General features: G+C 41.5%; 2 protein-coding genes and 1 long non-coding RNA gene across 4 annotated transcripts in view; 1 reads left to right on the forward strand and 2 right to left on the reverse strand.

Annotated features, from left to right (window-relative positions):
- Positions 1-837, reverse strand: part of LOC118363776 (beta-galactoside alpha-2,6-sialyltransferase 2-like) — a 63305-nt gene extending 62468 nt beyond the window's left edge. The window contains exon 1 of the mRNA XM_035744988.2: positions 654-837. The gene's annotated coding sequence lies outside the window, so the exon portion shown is untranslated. The remainder of the gene's footprint in view (positions 1-653) is intronic.
- Positions 838-1061: 224 nt separating this feature from the next.
- On the forward strand, positions 1062-1967 carry LOC127914024 (uncharacterized). The gene is made up of 2 exons (XR_008087644.1): positions 1062-1288; positions 1450-1967. It is a non-coding gene; the product is annotated as an uncharacterized LOC127914024 (long non-coding RNA).
- Positions 1968-4724: 2757 nt separating this feature from the next.
- LOC118363778 (gastrula zinc finger protein XlCGF57.1-like) lies at positions 4725-18600 on the reverse strand. 2 transcript variants are annotated; one of them, XM_052488615.1, is made up of 3 exons: positions 18304-18600; positions 13981-14802; positions 4725-5287 (listed from the first exon to the last, which is right to left on the reverse strand). In XM_052488615.1, the coding sequence occupies exons 1-3, from the start codon at positions 18440-18442 to the stop codon at positions 5280-5282; spliced, it is 969 nt and encodes a 322-aa protein (XP_052344575.1). In that variant the 5' UTR covers positions 18443-18600; the 3' UTR covers positions 4725-5279. The 2 variants fall into 2 exon arrangements, with proteins under 2 accessions (XP_052344575.1, XP_035600883.1); XM_035744990.2 differs by lacking the exon at positions 4725-5287 and having other exon boundaries at positions 7472-14802.

Genomic DNA, 18600 nt, shown 5'->3' on the forward strand with positions numbered 1-18600 from the left:
ATGTAGCCAAAGGGTAGCATCATTTGTCTGACTCTCTGTAATAATGGTATGGGAATAATGATGCATTATATTTGGAAAGTGGTTTCTTGCATCAAACACAACATGTTTAAGTCACCTTGTCTGAAGGACAAGTGGAGAAACAGGTTGTCAAGACCTGCATGTTTTTTTCAATAGTCTAATGGAATATAGGCCTACATTGAACACACATTGTCTGCTACTGTAGGCTGAATGATCGACCAGCTATTTCCGTGTTAAAATGTTATGGGATGTATTTTCTCTGTTCTTAATGGTAGACCACTCTGGTAGGCCTACATTACAATCAAATAGCCACAGTAGTCTACTTGACCGCTGTTAACTATAACTTAAAGTAGATACGGCCTCAGTGTTCACAGTAAACTCAGAATTTTCAAAGTTCAAGTTTACACTAGGCAGACCGGAAATCCCCCCCCCCCCCAAAAAAAAAAATGGAGGGAACAATGGCTACACTTCATGTATGTAACTCAGAAATCAAGCGTTGCTTTTCAATTATCAATGAGACAAGACAAATATACTCTAAAATGGCAGCGTAGCCTATACATTGTTGAATTACTTAATGGAGCAAAAAAAAACATTTTATTTAACAATGGAGCATTTTCTCAATTTAAACGTTTTACCTGCAACTAGCGATGGTAGTTTTGAAGACACTGGTTGCTTCCAAGTCGAGAATGAAGAAAGTATCGCCATGTAAATGTTGGTCAAAAATCTGCTGCTTGTGGCTAAATAGCACCATGTTGTTAATGATGAGACGTTTTATTCCATCAGCTAATGCACTTTCCTAGTGCCGCCTCCGACATAGTTGTCGGCCCGCAGCTGGCAGCAGTTTGTGGTCCGTCTGCGCCACAGCCCTTCAACTGCAAGCCACTGTTAATCAAGCTATCTTCCTCCTGATATTTGACTGGAATTTCCCTGGTCTGATCGGCGTTTGGGGTCTAACATTCTAACTCTACAATCCATACTGGTTTCATATAGCGAAATCAATGAACACGTCTCAAATGTAGTTAATATCAATCGTGATTATCATCACAAATCTAGTCAATATTAATCATTTTATTTGTAAATAGAATAAACCATTGAAATTCTATACAATCTCAGACACATTTTTTAAATGGACCATTGGTTGTGTTTTATACAAGTATTGAGCTATACCGTTTCCATTATAAATCAGTCAAGTCAGATTGCAACTGCTGGTAAAATGATTGCTCATTATATACACTTCAAAAACTGTTTGGGTCAATCGACAACAGCACAGGTAAGATGCCAATTCCTGAACATATCCTATCCTAGACCCTATGAGCTTAGGCATTGATGGACTATCTGACATATCTCATCAGCCTGTATGTAAATACGGGCGTTGCTAAAACCAGATAATCAGCATTTCAGTTCTAACTTACTCTTTCTCCTTCCCTTCAGATTTCCAGCAATTCATTGTCTCTGAAGAGGAGTTTCCCCCCGAGCAGCAGCATTATAAGCAGGAGTGGAGCCCCAGTCTGGGGAAAGATGAGTGGAACCCCATACAGATTAAAGAGGAACAGAAGGAATTCAGTATCATCCAGGAGGAGGAAGACTCTGTATTCACTCCTGCCTGGGTGAAAAGTGACTATGATCAGTACTCAACTCAGTCCTCACAAACCCAAAGTGAAGAATACAAAGACAGAATGGCCTCAACTGAACAGATCAAAACAGAACCTAAGGAAGAGGACTCCTCATAGCCAACCAATGACTCTCGGCCCCTGCGCAAATCAAAGAGGACGCTTTTGCAGACAGAAAAAGGACAAGGCTTCATTATCTGCTCTAACTGTAGAAAATCAATGGCTCTGAAATCACCAGTGCAAAGGAGTCACATATAAGAGAAACCATATCACTGTCAGTATTGTAGCGGGCGTTTTCCAAAGACAATAAATCATATTTTGCACATGAGGAGAAATCGACATCGCTGTGGTGAATGTTGCAAATGTTTTTTCTCTCCCCAAGCTGGATATCTTAACTATCACGTGTTTCTTTCGAGTTTGTTATCTGAATAGTCATAGGAGGATTCACACAGGGGAGAAATCATATAGCTGACAGGTCTGTGGCAAATGTTTTGCTCAGGTTAGTTCTCTGAAGTATCACAATATGATTCACATGGGGGGGGGGGGATCTTATGTAGCACTGGAGGTAATCACGTGATAAATATAAATATAGTTTCTTTCACTCCTTCCAATCTGAATCGTCTGAGGAGACTGAGGGGAGGAACCACATTAAATACCATGACTGGCAAATCATTCACAGCTGCCTTTTATTTGACACTACGTATGAGACATTCACACATTACACGTTTTCTGTAGAAAATGCTTTAGTGCCAGAAGTGCAATGAATAGTCATCAGAGAACACACAGAGGAGGAATCGTACAAGTCAAATGAATGCTTCAAAACAAAGCCCGAGAGCCCAACGGCTCAACTGAGGAAACGCTTGATTGACCTTTACCTTGGCAGCCCTGGGGCTCGCTCTCCATTAAAGGTCATAATCAGGGCATATTCTACATAACCTGTCATTTTCCATTCTTTGAAACTATTTTTCCACTGAGATCAGAACATTGTGTAGCCCAACCAGAAAGATGAAACTATGCCCTGTGTGGGAGAAGTGCATCAGACAGAAGATTAAGAGGCACATTTTGTAACTTCCACCTGTGAGTGGAGACCCGGGTCTTGGGTGAATAATATGCTGTATGCCTTTGGCTATTTGTAATACTTCAAATACAGTTACTATTGTTCATAGTTTTTTTAACTTGATTATGTTGTATAGTCATCTTCTATAACTGCCAGTTTCACTTCCGGATTGTGTTCTTTTTCTGTTTGTGTCAGTAGGTGGTAAGACCACAAACACACCACAGCGTCCCCATCAGAGGAGATTGGTTGGAGGAGCTATATAGGACTGTCTCTTTGTAATGGCTGGAATGGAATTCATGGAACGGAGTCAGACATGTGGTTTCTATATGTTTGTGTTTGGTACCATTCCATCAGCTCCATTCCAGACATTACAATGAGACAGTCTTCCTAGAGCTCCTCCCACCAGCCTCCTCTGGTCCCCATGCACTATAAACAATACAGACCAGAGATAATGGGGATAACTACATGTGGGAAAGAGTTGTAATAAGGTGATCTAGAATGATAATTTCTTGCATGAACTTAATTGAAAGACAACACATTGGGCACGTTCGAGCGGGTCACCTTTTGTCAAACCTTTTAAAGTGTGTTGCACTACGGGGACAAAAAGGATCAGACTTGTGCCGACATGAACTTTACAACAACCGTGTCATGAAGTTGACTGCAGTCGACTTCAATTTTCTGCAGGTGCTCCTCACCATCATCGCCTGCATTGTGGAAAGCATTATTTGTCAACCAATGATTAGAGTGTTTTTGTTTGACCCACACGAGTGGGATGAAAGACGTGACTGAAACGGAAGGCAGCTTTGCTGCGATTCATATGTATACAGTAGATGTGAACAAATGAATGTGTTATTTGAAGCACCCTCTCCTCAATTGATGATAGTGTACACACGTTCAGTATATTTACAGTTTGAGTGTGTGATATGGGGGTTTGGAGACATGTTTATGGATACACTGCCATGTTACACTGAGCCTTGCTGTTGGAAACCACATCAGTGGCCGACTTTCGGCTGCAGTCGGATGATTCGGCCTTTCCACACAAACAAGCCCATTGTAACACAGGTGACTCCTGAAAAACTGGTTTAGGACTGAAGTGACAGTGTGTGCTAAATCAGGGAATGCAGATATCAATAACAATGAATGTCATTGAATTGGGACTGGTAAAACGGTGTAATGCACTTGACACAGAGGGCTCTATTCAATCTGCATTGTTGAAGTCTTACAGATTAAGCGGTATACTTTTAAAAAGGTCATTTCTGACTGAGCTGACATATACAGCATTTACAGTGAACGCAGTCTCAGGTAACATTGCCTTTACATTTCAATCACCCTGTTACACTGAACTTCCACGATACGGACTGAATACAGCCCCGAGTTTGCACTTATACAAAATGCACTTAACAGGAGTCGACTGTAAATCATTACATAATAATCATCATTTGTATTTTAAGCACTTTTCAAGACACCCAAACTCAGGTGGGAGTGTATGGATGCAGGAGGCCAGTGTCAGAGGAGCGCAGTGAACGGGTGGGAGTGTATGAGTGCAGGAGGCCAGTGTCAGAGGAGCGCAGTGAACGGGTGGGAGTGTATGAGTGCAGGAGGCCAGTGTCAGAGGAGCGCAGTGAACGGGTGGGAGTGTATGAGTGCAGGAGGCCAGTGTCAGAGGAGCGCAGTGAACGGGTGGGAGATGGATGCAGGAGGCCAGTGTCAGTGAACGGGTGGGAGTGTATGAGTGCAGGAGGCCAGTGTCAGAGGAGCGCAGTGAACGGGTGGGAGTGTATGAGTGCAGGAGGCCAGTGTCAGAGGAGCGCAGTGAACGGGTGGGAGTGTATGAGTGCAGGAGGCCAGTGTCAGAGGAGCGCAGTGAACGGGTGGGAGTGTATGAGTGCAGGAGGCCAGTGTCAGAGGAGCGCAGTGAACGGGTGGGAGTGTATGAGTGCAGGAGGCCAGTGTCAGAGGAGCGCAGTGAACGGGTGGGAGTGTATGAGTGTACCTCTTAAGGGAAGTATTCATGAATCCTAGGCTACGTCAAGGAAAAATACAGTTGCAGAGCCTTTATGCACAAAATAAAACAATGGGTCATTCTAAAAGTTACCACATTCAGTTCTTCAAATTGTAATGTTTGAAGCATTGTACCATGTAATTATAATAGGGAAAATAGTGTACATTAATAGTAGTCGTGTAAGTTATAAGAGTATACAATTACAATTCCTCATAATGGCACAGCATTCCATACATTGTGGGAAAGGGGCAGAAATACCATTCAAGTTGATTTGCTTTGAGTTTGCTTCACATTTGTCTTCAGCAATCATAAAACGCTCTGATCAATATCTCTTACCAGTTTATAAAATTAGAGTGCACGGAGAATGGTGCCATTTTTACTTAACCTTTATTTAACTAGGCAAGTCAGTTAAGAAACAGATTCTTATTTACAATGACGGCCTACCCCTAACGACGCTGGGCCAATTGCGCGCCACCCTATGGGACTCCCAATCACGGCAGGTTGTGATCCAGCCTGGAATCGAACCAGGGTGTGTAGTGACGCCTCTAGCACCAAAATGCAGTGCCGTAGACCACTGCGCCACTCGGGATCACTAAATACCTAAGGAGAAAAAATTTGAAGCAGCAATATTTTACTTTTTGGGTGACCCGACCAAATTCACATAGAAATTTGAGTTATAAAATGTGTCACTCATTGAAAGCAAGTCTAAAAAGCGGTAGATGTAAGCTATTTCTATGCTTCCTTTCTTAAGTTCAGTTTGTGTATTTTACTTTCGGTTTTGTTGAAAATACAATATTTTTTAAATATTTCACAGCTGTTTAGATGGTACAATGATTCTCTACACTATACGTTGCTTGTTTTATCACATAGGGCTCTATATTGGGCTGGTGTTCTGGTGGAGCTACTGTAAAATGCACTTTAGTTTGCAATTTCCTCATAAAAACAGACCCAATGGCATTTTCCAGCCCTAACGCCAGGTAATCTACATGTCTAACATCAGCTCGCTTGGGCTCAGATGGGAGGGGTTTAAATATTTGAGACGTGTCCTTAAAAACATGATCCAAAGTGCTAATCTCAGTTAGCGCCGATAGGGATATTTAAGACCAACCAAAAGCTGGTTTTAGTGGTAATGCAATTGTTTATGGCAGGAATATTGACAGCGGAAACACAGCCTATCCAGCCGTGATGCACACTGCACATACAGTGCATTCGGAAAGTATTCAAACCCCTTGACTTTTTCCACATTGTTACGTTACAGCCTTATTCTAAAATGTATATATAAAAATAATAATTAAAACATATCTACACACAATACCACATAATTACAAATCAAACAGGTTTTTAGAAATGTTTGCAGATTTAAAATATTTAAACGATACTTCATGTACATAAGTATTTAGATCCTTTGCTATAGGTTCAAATGTAGCTCAGGTTCATCCTGTTTCCGTTGATCATCCTTGAGATGTTTCTACAACTTGATTGGACTCCACCTGTGGTAAATTCAATTCATTGAACATGATTTGGAAATTAACAGACCTGTCTAAATCAAATCAAATGTTATTTGTCACATACACATGGTTAGCAGATGTTAATGCGAGTGTAGCGAAATGCTTGTGCTTCTAGTTCCGACAAATCTAACTAACAATTCCAAAACTACTGTCTTATACACAGCGTAAGGGGATAAGGAATATGTACATAAGGATATATGAATGAGTGATGGTACAGAGCAGCATACAGTAGATGGTATCCTGTATATACATATGAGATGAGTGTGTAGACAAAGTAAACAAAGTGGCATAGTTAAAGTGGCTAGTGATACATGTATTACATAAGGATGCAGTCGATGATGTAGAGTACAGTATATACATATGCATATGAGATGAATAATGTAGGGTAAGTAACATTAATAAGTTAGCATTGTTTAAAGTGACTAGTGATATATTTACATAATTTCCCATTATTAAAATGGCTGGAGTTGGGTCAGTGTCAATGACAGTGTGTGGCAGCAGCCACTCAATGTTAGTGGTTGGTGGCTGTTTAACAGTCTGATGGCCTTGAGATAGAAGCTGTTTTTCAGTCTCTCGGTCCCAGCTTTGATGCACCTGTACTGACCTCGCCTTCTGGATGATAGCGGGGTGAACAGGCAGTGGTTCGGGTGGTTGATGTCCTTGATGATCTTTATGGCCTTCCTGTAACAACGGGTGGTGTAGGTGTCCTGGAGGGCAGGTAGTTTGCCCCCGGTGATGCGTTGTGCAGTCCTCACTACCCTCTGGAGAGCCTTACGGTTGAGGGCGGAGCAGTTGCCGTACCAGGCGGTGATACAGCCCGCCAGGATGCTCTCGATTGTGCATCTGTAGAAGTTTGTGAGAGCTTTTGGTGACAAGCCGAATTTCTTCAGCCTCCTGAGGTTGAATAGGCGCTGCTGCGCCTTCTTCACAACGCTGTCAGTGTGAGTGGACCAATTCAGTTTGTCTGTGATGTGTATGCCGAGGAACTTAAAACTAGCTACCCTCTCCACTACTGTTCCTTCGATGTGGATAGGGGGTGTTCCCTCTGCTGTTTCCTGAAGTCCACAATCATCTCCTTAGTTTTGTTGACGTTGAGTGTGAGGTTATTTTCCTGACACTACACTCCGAGGGCCCTCACCTCCTCCCTGTAGGCCGTCTCGTCGTTGTTGGTAATCAAGCCTACCACTGTTGTGTCGTCCGCAAACTTGATGATTGAGTTGGAGTGGCCAGTGGCAGGGAGTACAGGAGAGGGCTCAGAACGCACCCTTGTGGGGCCCCGTGTTGAGGATCAGCGGGGAGGAGATATATAAGTTCCACAGTTGACAGTGCATGTCAGAGCAAAAACCAAGCCATGAGGTCGAAGGAATTGTCCGTAGAGCCCTGAGACAGGATTGTGTCGTGGCACAGATCTGGGGAAGGGTACCAAAACATGCAGCATTGAAAGTCCCCAAGAACATAGTGGCCTCCATCATTCTTAAATGGAAGAAGGGCCTTGGTCAGGGAGGTGACCAAGAACCCAATGGTCACTCTGACATAGCTCCATAGATCCTCTGTGGAGATGGGAGAACTTTCCAGAAGGACAACCATCTCTGCAGCACTCCACCAATCATGCCTTTATGGTAGTGGCCAGACGGAAGCCACTCCTCAGTAAAAGCACATGACAGCCCACTTGGAGTTTGCCAAAAAGGCACCTAAAGGACTCAGTCCATGAGAAACAAGATTCTCTGGTCTGATGAAACCAAGATTGAACTCTTTGGCCTGAATGCCAAGCATCACGTCTGAAAGAAACCTGGCACCATCCTTACGGTGATGCATGGTAGTGGCAGCATCATGCAGTGGGGATGTTTTTCAGCGGCAGGGACTGGGAGACTAGTCAGGATCGAGGGAAAGATGAACGGTGCAAAGTACAGAGAGATCCTTGATGAAAACCTGCTCCAGAGGGCTCAGGACCTCAGACTGGGGCAAAGGTTCACCTTCCAACAGGACAATGACCATAAGCACATAGCCAAGACAATGCAGGAGTGGCTTTGGGACAAGTCTCAATGTCCTTGAGTGACCCAGCCAGAGCCCGGTCTTGAACCAGATCGAACATCTCTGGAGAGACCTGAAAATAGCTGTGCAGCGACACTCCCAATTCAAACTGACAGAGCTTGAGAGGATCTTCAAAGAATGGGGGGAAACTCCCCAAATACAGGTGTGCCAAGCTTGTAGCGTCATACCCAAGAATACTCTAGGCTGTAATCGCTGCCAAAGTTGCTTCAATAAAGTACTGAGTAAAGGGTCTGAATACTTATGTAAATGTGAAATGTTTTTATTTATTTTTAATACATTTGACAAAAATTCTAAAATCTTGTTTTGCTTTGTCATTATGGGATAGCGTGTAGATTGAGGAGAATGGGAAAAAAACAATTTAATCCATTTTAGAATAAGGCTGAAACGTAACTAAATGTGAAACAAGTACAAGGGGTCTGTATAGTTTCCAAATTCACATGGAACAATATGATATTTGGTGATTTGCGTATACTTTGTATTTAGAAACATAAACATGATTTTTTCCCCCATTTTGTTTTATTTGGTTAAAACCAAAGCATAGCCTCCCCTCCGCTGAGTGAAGTCTGTTTCTTTTTTGTCCTGCCCAATGTAACCAAGTAGGCTAGTCAAGACCTCCGATAAAGTGTTTTGCTCATGTGTCCGCTGGGAAAATCAATCTTACGTCACCAAAGCTTAAAATATCTCATTTCAGAGGAGCAAAACAGTGAGCTGGCATTCCCATTTTAGCTATGTATTGTAGGCAGGCCTACGTTATTTTAGCCATGCTTTGGACTTGCATGAAAACGCCTATATGATCTATTCCATGCCCATCGTGAAACTAGAGATGTGAACCTCGTGTTTAGAAGGTATTTTCCTGCAACAATTGTTTATTTTCCGTTTAACATTTTGAAAGCCCAAGCCCTCCGTAGGCTACCCTTACCATAGGCCTACTATAACGAAGGCTGGTTCTTTTTTTTATGCTGCCGATTTTACGATATCATTACATTTTACATGTATTTATTGTTGTTAAAAATATATATATATTTATTAAAACCAAAGTAAACAAAATACAAGCAAACTTATTAGAATGATTAAACTTCTGGAGAAGTGTGAATGCGATCTGTAAGATGTTTCCAATTTGTACAGTGCCAGTCAAAAGTTTGGACACCTACTTGTTAGCAGTTGATGTTACTCTTCAGTAACACAGACCCCAAAGCAAATCAGGGGGAGGGAGGAAAAATGGGTTTATTCAAAGAGAACTGATCATGGTTGTTATGCTGAGAAGTAGATGATCATTCTTCCCTGTCCTCAGTGACTCTCCACAGAACAAAAGGGACAGGATGTCATTTATAACCCCCAACCCTAGTCTGTGGTTGACCATTTAGAATTCCTTGCAATAAAATTGGGCCAATGGCCAAATAACAAGTATCCTGTTTCAAGCTCAATGTATAGACAATTCAGACCAATGAGATCTTGCCAGATTCTAACCAGATGTTGAACTGAAAAACAACTATTTCCATTGATCGTTAATTCCCTATTGACCTCTAGTCCTCTGCATTGTGTATCATCTTAAAATAGTCTTACATACTCATTCAAGGGTTTTTCTTTATTTGTACTATTTTCTACATTGTAGAATAATAGTGAAGACAAACAATGAAACAACACATATGGAATCATGTAGTAACCAAAATAGTGTGAAACAAATCAAATTAGGCACACTTTGCTTTGATGACTACTTTGCACACTCTTGGCATTCTCTCAACCAGGAATGATTTTCCAACAGTCTTAGAGTTCCCACATAACCCCAAACCAGATGGGATGGCGTATCGCTGCAGAATGCTGTGGTAGCCATGCAGGGAAAGCGCGCCTTGAACTCTAAATAAATCACAGACAGTGTCACCAGAAAAGCACCCCCACACCATCACACCTCCTCCATGCTTTTCGGTGGGAACCACACGTCGAGATCATCCGTTCACCTACTCTGCGTCTCACAAAGACACAGCAGTTGGAACCAAAAATCTCAAATTTGGTTTCATCAGACCAAAGGACAGATTTCCACCGATCTAATGTCCATTGCTCATGTTTCAGGCAAGTCTCTTCTTATTGGTGTCTATTAGTAGTGGTTTCTTTGCAGCAATTCAACCATGAAAGCCTGATTTATGCAGTCTCCTCTGAACAGTTGATGTTGAGATGTGTTTGTTACTTGAACTCTGTGAAGCATTTATTTGGGCTGCAATTTCAGAGGCTGGTTAATCATGACCTTATCACCTGCAGCAGAGGTAACTCTGGATCTTCCTTTCCTGTGGCGGTCCTCATGAGACGGTTTCATAATAGTGTTTGATGGTTTTTGCGACTGCACTTGAAGAAACTTTCAGTTCTTGACATTTTCTGCATTGACTTACCTTCATGCCTTTAAGTAATGATGGACTGTCATTTCTCTTTGCTTATTTGAGCTGTTCTTGCCATAATATGGACTTGGTCTTTTACCAAATAGGGCTATCTTCTGTATTCCACCCCTACCTTCTCACAACACAACTGATTGGCTCAAACGCATTAAGGAAAGAAATTCCACAAATTCACTTTTAACGAGGCACACCTGTTAATTGAAATGCATTCCAGGAGACTACCTCATGAAGCTGGTTGAGAGAATGCCAAGATTGTGCAAAGCTGTCATCAAGGCAAAGGGTGGGTACTTTGAAGAAACTCAAATATATTTTGATCTGTTTATCACTTTTTTGGTTACTACATGATTCCATGTGTTATTTCATAGTTTTGATGTCTTCACTAATTATTCTACAATGTAAAAAATAAAAGCAAAACCCTGGAATGAGTAGGTGTGTCCAAACTTTTGACTGGTACTGTGTATAAAACGTTATATTTGGAAGCAGTAAAATGGTGAATGGACAAGCTCCCTTTATATTAGATCTTTGTCCAGCTACTGTGAAAAGTGTGTATGTATGTAAAACTCTCCATAGTCAGCTTTGTTTTAATATTATATGCCCACAGGAAGCAATTATGGTGCCTGTAAAGTGTATTTACACAGCCTATTTAAAACAATTTATGTTTCGAATTATTCGCTCTCTTTAGCCCCATAGGACGTTTTACAAAAGTACATCTAGAGCATGTATTGTGCAGAGTTTACTTTCCTTTCTGTGACCAAACCCTGACTTTTAAATTTCCATCTTCTGATGCAGATTAGTGTTTTTTACATCATGTATCTTATTCTGGAGGCAGCTCTGCAGAGTGGTCACTAGCTGGCACGGCCACAAAGTCATACAATCTGATTTTAAAGCTAACCTTACATTTTTGTTTTCATACATTTTTACAATATAGCCAATTCTGACTTTGCAGCTGGCCCATCTAGAGGAAATTGCTCAGTTCTGCCTCAAGGACAATTGTAATCCAAATAAATGTCAACAGAAGAGCTCTCCCAATTGTATTTCTGTTTTAGTCCTGTTCTCTTTCCTTGTGGACTTTATTCACATGTTTCAGCAGCTGAACCTTGCGACTAGAGGTCGACCGATTAATCGGAATGGCCGATTAATTAGGGCCGATTTCAACTTTTCATAACAATCGGAAATCGGTGTTTTTGGACACCGATTTGGCAGATTATTATTATTATTATTTTTTTTTTTTACACCTTTATTTAATCTTTAATTGACTAGGCAAGTCAGTTAAGAACACATTCTTATTTTCAATGACGGTGGGTTAACTGCCTCGTTCAGGGGCAGAACGACAGATTTTTACCTTGTCAGCTCAGGGGATTCAATCTTGCAACCTTACAGTTGACTCGTCCAACGCTCTAACCATCTGATTACATTGCACTCCACGAGGAAACTGCCTGTTACGCGAATGCAGTAAGCCAAGATAAGTTGCTAGCTAGCATTAAACTCATCTTATAAAAAACAAAATCAATCAATTAATCATAATAACTAGTTAACTACACATGGTTGATGATATTACTAGTTAATCTAGCGTGTCCTGCATTGCATACAATCGATGCGGTGTGTATTTGTGAAAAAGGACTGTCGTTGGTCCAATGTGTACCTAAACCATAAACATCAATGAGGTTAGCAGGCAATATTAACCAGATGAAATTGTGTCACTTCTCTTGCGTTCAATGCACGCAGAGTCAGGGTATATGCAACAGTTTGGGCAGCCTGGCTCATTGCAAACTAATTTGCCAGAATTTTACGTAATTATGACATAACATTGAAGGTTGTGCAAAGTAACAGGAATATTTAGACTTATGGATGCCACCCATTAGATAAAATACGGAACGGTTCCGTATTTTACTGAAAGAATAAACGTATTGTTTGAGATGATAGTTTCCATATTCGGCCATATTAATGACCTAAGGCTTGTATTTCTGTGTGTTATGTTATAACTAAGTCTATGATTTGATTAGAGCAGTCTGACTGAGCGATGGTAGGCAGCAGCAGGCTCGTAAGCATTCATTCAAACAGCACTTTCGTGTGTTTTACCAGCAGCTGTTTATGACTTCAAGCCTATCAACTCCCGAGATTAGGCTGCTGTAACCAATGTGAAATGGCTAGCTAGTTAGCGGGGTGCTCACTAATAGCGTTTCAAACGTCACTCGCTCTGAGACTTGGAGTAGTTATTCCCCTTGCTCTGCATGGGTAACGCTGCTTCGAGGATGGCTGTTGTCGTTGTGTTCCTGGTTCAAGCCCAGGTAGGGGCGAGGAGAGGGACGGAAGCTATACTGTTACACTGGCAATACTAAAGTGCCTATAAGAACATCCAATAGTCAAAGGTTAATGAAATACAAATGGTATAGAGAAATAGTCCTATAATAACTACAACCTAAAACGTCTTACCTGGGAATATTGAAGACTCATATGAAAGCTGGTGCTTCCTTTTAACATGTTCTCATGTTCTGAGCAAGGAACTTAAACGTTAGCTTTCTTACATGGCACATATTGCACTTTTACTTTCTTCTCCAACACTTTGTTTTTGCATCATTTAAACCAAATTGAACATGTTTCATTATTTATTTGAGGCTAAATTGATTTTATTGATCTATTATATTAAGTGTAAAAATAAGTGTTCATTCAGTATTGTTGTAATTGTCATTATTACAAATAAATGTTTAAAAAAAAAAAGTAAAAAAAAAATGTTATTTTAAATCGGCAACAGCTTTTTTTGGTCCTCCAATTATCGGTATCGGCGTTGAAAAATCATAATCGGCCGACCTCTACTTACGACGGAATCCTAGCCTGAGCAGCAGTCAGTTTGTGCATGGTTAGGTTCCCCTTGACACTAAAGCTTTTCCCACAGCTAAATGGTTTCTCTCTTGTGTGAATCAGTATGAGTCCGTATGAGTCCGTTTGTGCACGTTCAGGTGCCCCTTCTGATAGAAGCTTTTCCCACAGTCACCACAACTAAAGGGTTTCTCTCCTGTGTGAGTAAATTTGTGTTTCTTTAGGGAGTCCTTCAAATTAAAACTTTTCCCACAGTCATCACAGCTAAATGGTTTCTCTCCTGTGTGAGTCAGTTTATGCATGTTTAGGGGCTGCTTGCGATTGAAACTCTTCCCACAGTCACCACAGCTAAATGGTTTCTCTCCTGTGTGAGTCAGTTTATGCATGGTTAGGTGTCCCTTCTGTTTGAAGCTCTTCCCACAGTCACTACAGCTAAATGGTTTCTCTCCTGTGTGAGTCCGAACATGTTCGGTTAGGTTCCTCTTGAGACTGAAGCTTTTCCCACAGTCACCACAACTAAATGATTTCTCACCTGTGTGAGTCAGTATATGTTGGGTTAGATTCCCCTTGCGATTAAAGCTCTTCCCACAGTCACCACAGCTAAATCGTTTCTCTCCTGTGTGAATCATGTGCTTGGACAGATCTCCTAGTTTGAAGGTCTTTCCAAAATAGGGGCAGGTGCTGGTTTTCCCATCGTGACACAGTCTGACATGGGCCTTCAGTTTACAGGTAGAACTGTAGAAATTTTTGCAGAATTGGCATTCACGGGGTTGCTTCTTGGCGAGAGTCACATGCATCTGCAGGTCAGCCTTTAGAGCAAATGTTTCACCACAGTCACAGCAGCAGAGAGTTTTTATAGCTGTGTTGCTGGGTTTGGATGTGTGTTTCTTAAATGGTGGGTTGTGAGTCAATGGTAGGCTGGGATCTAATGTTGGGCTGCTGTCGAGTCCTATTGGGTCACTGCTTTCGGCTGTGCTGTGGCTGGATGCATTGTTTTGATTATTTGGAGGGTCACATGGAATGTTGAGAGCCTTTAGCTGAGTCACAGTACCAAAAGGTGTGAGATTCACTTGTTTCAGGTCACACTCTCGGTTCTCCAAAGTCTGGATTTGAGGAGTCAAGGGGTCCACCTGATCACATTTACTTGACACACAGGCAGGAGTGAAAGTGGCATTTTTGGTATCAAAGAGGTCTTGAAGCCGTTCTTCCCCCTGACTGATTTGCTCCTCTTCCTCTTTAATCTGCGTGGCTTCAGTGTTCTCCTGTCCCAGACTGAAGCTCCACTCCTGCTCACAATGCTGATGCTCAGGGAGAACCTCCTCTTCAGAGACAGCGAGAGAGAGCTGCAAGGAATCTGGAGGGAATGAGAGGGGGGGGGGGTGCAAAGGTTATCCAGTCTTTAGACATCAGGGTTACAGTGAATTTGAATTGAAAGGAGCAATCTGCAGTTCCAACAATAACAAAGCAGGTACCCCGCCACTGTTTTGGTAAAGGGACGAGGCTTGCTAAATGGAACCACTCTCAAATTCGAAGACAGAGCTATGGGTGTAAGGACTGACCAGTTATAATATCAAAATGACAGTTTTAAACATGTTAAGGCTATAAAGTGTTTGTTTACAATTACATTGTTTAGAAACACTGTAATAAAACAAGCTTATATATTTGGGGTTATGTTGGGATACAAGACATCCATAAATTATATTCAAGAATCCATAGGTATATTATTCATTTTAAAAGGTTAAAAATAATGTATGTACCAATTGCAGATTGGCCCTTTAAGTCAGTAAATGCAAGAAGTAAATTGAAATTCCAATTCAAATGATCGAAAATCTAGAATCTATTTCCAATTACTTCTCGATAAACCAAAGAGAAAGCGATTTATTTCAAAAGTTTGTCCATTTATATTTATTATAAATTCAAATCACTTCCAGGTTTTTGTGACAGTCAGTTTTTCTCCATGCTAGTAAACCACCACCTCTAGAGTTAAACATGTTCAATTATTAAATAGTTACTCTTATGCCTGCGTTTTATAGACTGCTGTGTTTTAACACTTTTTTTTCATTTATATATCTATAGCACCAGTTTCCACCTCCTTCAAAAACCCCTGCAGCTTCCTCTAGAGGTATTGATGTAAAAAGGTTCAATGCTTTTCATGAAACATGCTCTGCCTAATAGGGCTGTTTTTTCCATGGCAAAAAAAAAAAAAACACAAAGCAGACAAAATACTTTGGTCCTTTAACAACCTGTTGTATGTAAAATAGTGTGTGCTATAGCTTGAAAAATACAGAAATGTGAATCTGGATGAAAATATAATAATGCGTTTGTTTCTAACACGTTGTTACATTAGGTCGGTTTCCCTGAAGAAGTTTTAAAGCCGATCCGTGTTTTGGTTCTTTGCCACGACACTAACGAGAAAAGAAAATTGTCACGCCACCTATAGCACCACCCTCAGGTACTTCATAATCTTCTCTCGGGTTGTATCATATACTATTGTTGTTGTAATACCTCTACGTTCATCAATTTGACTTTGTTTTTCAAATACAAGTAGCTGAAAACACTAATCGCTGTGCCCGCTGCGGGAGCGTGATCCACCTGCAAGCTCCCCTCAGGAGCGTGTGTCGGAGGTGCCATGTGTGTGCTGTGACTTCTGCCAGCACTGCACCCACTGCTGTTGTGTGCTGTGAGACCCAGAGGGGGTGGTGGAGCTGGACTTTTAATGCGATGTGTGAGACAATATAGGGATGGAGGTCGAGATTTTGTTGTTTTGTTTGCTTTTATGTATGTATTTATGAATCTAATATCGATATATTTATTCATCCCATGTCGTGTTTTTCCTTCACTGCGATTACAAGTGTATCACTGCAACACCAACACAGTGTTTTACTGTTCATGTCAGTGCACATCACTGAAATTAATGTTTTATTTAACGTCTGTCATTCATATTCCTATATATTTTAGCATTAAACTAGTATCTACTTTGTCAAAACATTAGATACATCGGTAAATAAGTCAAATAAGCCATTATTTGGTTCCAACACTGAAAAAGCTGTTGGTGAGGTCAGTCAGTCAACACAAGAGCGTAGCAGGGTGGACAGGTCAGTAAATGTTTTTAAACCAAAAAAAGCAAACCAACTAGCCAGTTTTCTATTAAACGCTTAGGAGAAGAGAGCTAAACTCAGCAACAAAAAAAAGAAATGTCCCTTTTTCTGGACCAGTCTTTCAAAGATAATTCTAAAAATCCAAATAACTTCACAGATCTTCATTGTAAAAGGTTTAAACACTGTTTCCCATGCTTGTTCAATGAACCATAAACAATTAATGAACATGCACCTGTGGAACGGTTGTTAAGACATTAACAGCTTACAGACGGTAGGCAATTAAGGTCACAGTCATGAAAACTTAGGACACCAAGAGAGGCCTTTCTATTGACTCTGAAAAACACCAAAATAAAGATGCCCAGGCTCCCTGTGTGAACGTGCCTTAGGCATGCTGCAAGGAGACATGAGGACTGCAGATGTGGCCAGGGCAATAAATTGCAATGTCCGTACTGTGAGACGCCTAAGACAGCACTACAGGGAGACAGGACGGACAGGTGATCATCCTCGCAGTGGCAGACCACGTGTACCAACACCTGCCCAGGATCGGTACATCCGAACATCACACCTGCGGGACAGGTACAGGATGGCAACAACTGCCCGAGTTACACCAAGGACACACAATCCTTCCATCAGTGCTCAGACTGTTCCCAATAGGCTGAGAGAGGCTGGACTGAGCGCTTGTAGGCCTGTTGTAAGGCAGGTCCTCACCAGACATCACCGGCAACAACGTCGCCTATGGGCACAAACCCACCGTCGCTGGACCAGACAGGACTGGCAAAAAGTGCTCTACACTGACGAGTCACGGATTTGTCTCACCATGGGTGATGGTCAGATTTGCGTTTATCGTCGAAGGAATGAGCGTTACACCGAGGCCTGTACTCTGGAGCAGAATCGTTTTGGAGGTGGAGGGTCCGTCATGGTCTGGGGCGGTGTGTCACAGCATCGTCTGACTGAGCTTGTTGTCATTGCAGGCAATCTCAACGCTGTGCGTTCCTGCAGACTCATACTGACATGACCCTCCAGCATGACAATGCCACCAGCCATACTGCTCGTTCTGTGCGTGATTTCCTGCAAGATAGGAATGTTAGTGTTCTGCCATGGCCAGCGAAGAGCCCAGATCTCAATCCCATTGAGCACGTTCCCCTCATAAATGTCAGTGAACTTACAGGTGCCTTGGTCAAAAAGTGGGGTAACATCTCCCAGCATAAACTGGCAAATCTGGTGCAGTCCATGAGGAGGAGATGCACTGCAGTACTTAATGCAGCTGGTGGCCACACCATATACTGACTGTTACTTTTGATTTTTACCCCCCCCCCACCCCCTTTGTTCAGGGACACATTATTCCATTTCTGTTAGTCACATGTCTGTGGAACTTGTTCAGTTTGTCTCAGTTGTTCAATCTTATGTTCATACAAATATTTACACATGTTAAGTTTGCTGAAAATAAACGCAGTTGACATTGAGAGGATGTTTCTTCTTTTTTTGCTGAGTTTAAGTCTATTTTTTAACACAATTAAATATATATAACAAAGGTGGCCACTAACTGGGGATCAAATGCCGAATACATTTTAATTTTGCTAAACCACATCAAAATACCCGATAATAGTAACTAGTATTTCCAAAGAAATGTCAAACATGCTAAATGTTAACTAGTTAGCTAACATGTTTACGACACCAATAATCACAAAACATTGGCGGCTTAATAACACTGTTGAAAATAATACATTTCTAAACACGGTCGTGTTATACTTACGAACCTATCCGCAGCAGTCTCCGTAGACGATCATTTTCCTCTTGGTACTCAGCTACCGTTTTCTCAACTGCCCCAAAAATGTCGACAGCAGCAGCCATTACACGCTCATTTAAAAACTCACGCAGCAACTGTAGTTGAGACATTTTCAATCGATTGAGAGTTGAAGATTCAACGAATATGGCTTTGTCCACGTAAAAATTATGTTGATCACAAACAAAACAAAATCCGCTTCAAAGATGATATACTGAATCAATGCTACAAGCGACTCGCCAGCAACAATAAAACAAGTATTTCCGGGTCA

The sequence above is a fragment of the Oncorhynchus keta genome, chromosome 30 (assembly GCF_023373465.1).
Source record: "Oncorhynchus keta strain PuntledgeMale-10-30-2019 chromosome 30, Oket_V2, whole genome shotgun sequence".
In the NCBI taxonomy this organism is placed as follows: Eukaryota; Metazoa; Chordata; class Actinopteri; order Salmoniformes; family Salmonidae; genus Oncorhynchus; species Oncorhynchus keta.